Consider the following 3,539-nt stretch of genomic DNA (forward strand, 5'->3'; position numbering starts at 1 on the left):
GCAACATCTTTAAAGTTATTCTTTTCCATAATGATTTGAAGATGTTTACAGTTCAATACTGCTCTCTCTTATTGGCTTCTTTTGCTGTTTTGCAGTATCTTCAGCATCAAGATGAAAGGGAGGAAGAGAGAGAGAAAGGGGGAGAGGAAGAAAAGAAGGAAGGAGGGAAGGAAGAAAGAAAGGAACAAAGGAAGGAAAGGAAGGAGGAAGGAAGGGGAGAAGGAAGGAAAGAAGGAAGGAAAAGGGGGAGGGAAGAAGGGAAAGAGCAAGGGATAAATGGAGGGAGAAAGCATGAAGTGTTTTCTGAGCAATACCCCTTAAACATTAGGGTGTTTCCTTATCTTTTAGGTCCCCCCTAGGGAAATGGCTCTCTGACTCATTTTCCATTATAAAAGAACGAATAGAAAGAACTGGTTCTGATAAAAGAACTTAATAGAAAGAAACATCATGAGGTGAAAGACATAAATAAATAGTGTCCAAAATTTCTGTGACTGTATTTGATAATCTTTAAAGATAATCTTTACAGCTCTAAAATGCTAGGATTTCTCTATGACTTTCTCCTACATTAAAAAAAAAATTCTGCCTTACTATGATAAACAAAGTTGCTCACCTTTCCTTCCATTCCTCTTAATCCCCCCTTCCTGAGTCTCTGAGGAGACTCAGAGCTGAAGTTATACAACTAGTAGATGAAATACAACTAGTTATACAACTAGTAGGTGAAATTTAAACTTGGATCTCTGTTCTCCAAGTTTAGTGTTCTTTCTAACCTCTTTGCCTCCAGACCTCATGAAGTGGGTAAGCAAAGTTGCAGGCAAGTGGTCCCAAATCCAAGAAGTTAATAAACTAGGAGAGGATAAGCCAAAACCAAACAGAATCAAGTTCTCTGCTAAAGCAGTTTTGTTGTTTCACAACAAGGGGCTGTCATTTTCTCCTGCCCTGGCAATCTCTCTCTCTTTTTCTTCTTCTTCAAATCTTAGCTTTTCTATTTATTTTATTTTTTTAAAAGGTTTGAATTCCAAATTTTATTCCTTTTTCCATCCCTTCCCTCCCTCCTCCCTGAGGCAGCAAGTAATCAGATAAAGGTTGTACATGTGCAATTACGCAAAACATTACCATATTAGTCTTTTTGTATAAGAAAACTTGAATAAAAGAAAAAAAAGAAAGAAAGTAAAAAATAGCATGCTTCAGTCTGTGTTCAATCAATATCAGTTTTTTCTCTGGAGGTGGATAGTATGCTTCATCATTAGTCCTTTGGGATTGTCTTGGATCATTGTATTGCTGGGAATAGTTGTCACTCACAGTTCTTCATCAAACAATATTGCTGTCTCTGTGCACATAATCCTCCTGGTTCTGCTCACTTCACTATAGATCAGTTCCTGCAAGTCTTTCCGGGGCTTTCTGAAATCATCCTGCTTGTCATTTCTTTTTTGTTTGTTTGTTTGTTTTTATAATTTTAGTGAGGCAATTGGGGTTAAGAGACTTGCCCAGAGTCACACAGCTAGTAAGTGTTAAGTGTCTGAGGCTGGATTTGAACTCAGGTACTCCTGACTCCAGGGCCGGTGCTCTATCCACTGCGCCACCTAGCTGCCCTGTCATTTCTTATAGCACAATAATATTCCATCACCATCATATACCACAACTTGTTTAGCCATTCCCCAATTGATGGGCATTCCTTTGATTTCCAGTTCTTAGCCACCACACAAAGGAGGAGGAGGAGGAGGCAGCTCAGTGGTAACAGTGTTGAACCTGGAATCAGGAAGACCTGATTTCAAATCCAGCAGCACTAGATGTGAGGTCATATTTGACCCGAGAAAAATGCTATTGTAATAGCACCCCAGGGTTATTACGAGGAGATAATGAGATAATACTTGTAAAGTGCTTTTCAAACCTTCAAATGCTATATAAATGCAAGCTATTAGCATTAATTAGCTATTATTTATAGAGTGTTTTCCTCATGTAGTCTGCAACTTCTCACCTCCTGAATCTCCTTCTCCCAGGTCTCTCCTTCCCTTTCATCCACTCTTTGCTCTAGAATCATGGAATGGAATGGCAACCAGACCCTTATCACTCACTTCGTCCTTCTGGGCCTCTTCACTCAAACTCCTCTCCACTTCTTCCTCTTCTCTGTCATCATAATCATGTTCCTGGTGGCACTGACTGGTAATGGCCTCATGATCCTTCTCATCAACATTGATTCACGGCTTCACAGTCCAATGTACTTCTTCCTCAGCTGGCTCTCATTAATGGACCTCATGCTCATCTCCACCATTGTACCTCGGATGGCTGTGGATTTCCTATCAGGCAAGGGCTATGTCACTTTTACAGAGTGTGGGCTACAGATTCTCTTCTTCCTCACACTCCTGGGGGATGAGTGCTTCCTGCTGGCCTTCATGGCCTATGACCGCTATGTGGCCATCAGCAATCCATTGAGGTACTCGTTGGTCATGAACAACCGTGTCTGTTGGCTCATGGTGGCCTTTTCTTGGCTCTTTGGTCTGATCGATGGGTTAATCCAAGCTGTCTTTACTCTCCACTTTCCCTACTGTGGCTCAAACAAGATTGATCACTTCTTCTGTGAGGTGCCTGCTGTTCTCAAGCTGGCTTGTGCTGATACCTCCCTCTATGAATCCATGATCTATGTTTGCTGTGTCCTCATGCTGCTCTTACCTTTCTCTGTTATTTCGGCCTCCTACTTACAGATCCTAGTGGCAGTACTCCGGATGCGCTCTGCTGAGGGGAGACAAAAGGCATTTGCCACTTGCTCCTCCCACATGACTGTGGTCACCCTTTTTTATGGGGCAGCCATGGTCACATACATAAGACCCCAGGCATACCACTCTTCCAAGCAAGATAAGGTAGTCTCTGCTTTCTACACCATGATCACACCCATGCTCAACCCTATCATCTACAGCCTAAGGAACAAGGAAGTAACTGGGGCCCTTAAGAAGCTGTTGGGCAGGTGTTCCTGTGGTCAGAGGGAAGATGCACAACAATAACTGACATTTATACAGCCATTTATAGTAAAAAAAAATATCCTTTTACATTTAATCATTGTAATTGTCCTCTAAACCAGTATTTGGTCTGTGAATTTATTCGAGGAAGGAACTCAGTGTGAGAAAATTCCCTCTACCAATGCAGATCAATAACTACATCTTTCAATGGTATGCCCAAACTTGATTTCCCCTTCATCAGGATCACAGATTGAATCATCTCCATATGGACAGCCATCTTTGAAGTCAGCTTTCCTACTGTAATTGTTTGATACATCCTCTATGAAGCCCAATTCCCTGACTTCTCTGTACTCCTTCCCACTGACTTCCCTTATAGGCGACAAGTGTAGTGATGTATCCTATAGGGTCCTAGTGCCCCAAAGCCTTTGGAGCTATTTTGTTTATTGGTACTACCCACTTCCAGTTCTCCCCAGACTCCCTCTCTATCCCTGGGTTGGAGTTGATTCATTCACTCCTCCTGCTGACTTTTAGTCACAGAATACTTTCTTCCTCTCTCTGGAAATCACTATGCTGTCTAATGCATGGCAC

The 3,539-nt window shown here is 41.9% G+C and overlaps 1 protein-coding gene across 1 annotated transcript; it reads left to right on the forward strand.

Moving 5' to 3' along the window:
• The first annotated feature begins 2,036 nt into the window (after positions 1–2,036).
• LOC122754896 (olfactory receptor 56-like) lies at positions 2,037–2,996 on the forward strand. Its single transcript, XM_044003334.1, has one exon. The coding sequence runs from the start codon at positions 2,037–2,039 to the stop codon at positions 2,994–2,996; it is 960 nt and encodes a 319-aa protein (XP_043859269.1).
• The last annotated feature ends 543 nt before the right edge of the window (positions 2,997–3,539 follow it).

Source organism: Dromiciops gliroides, chromosome 4, assembly GCF_019393635.1.
Source record: "Dromiciops gliroides isolate mDroGli1 chromosome 4, mDroGli1.pri, whole genome shotgun sequence".
NCBI classification, from domain to species: Eukaryota; Metazoa; Chordata; class Mammalia; order Microbiotheria; family Microbiotheriidae; genus Dromiciops; species Dromiciops gliroides.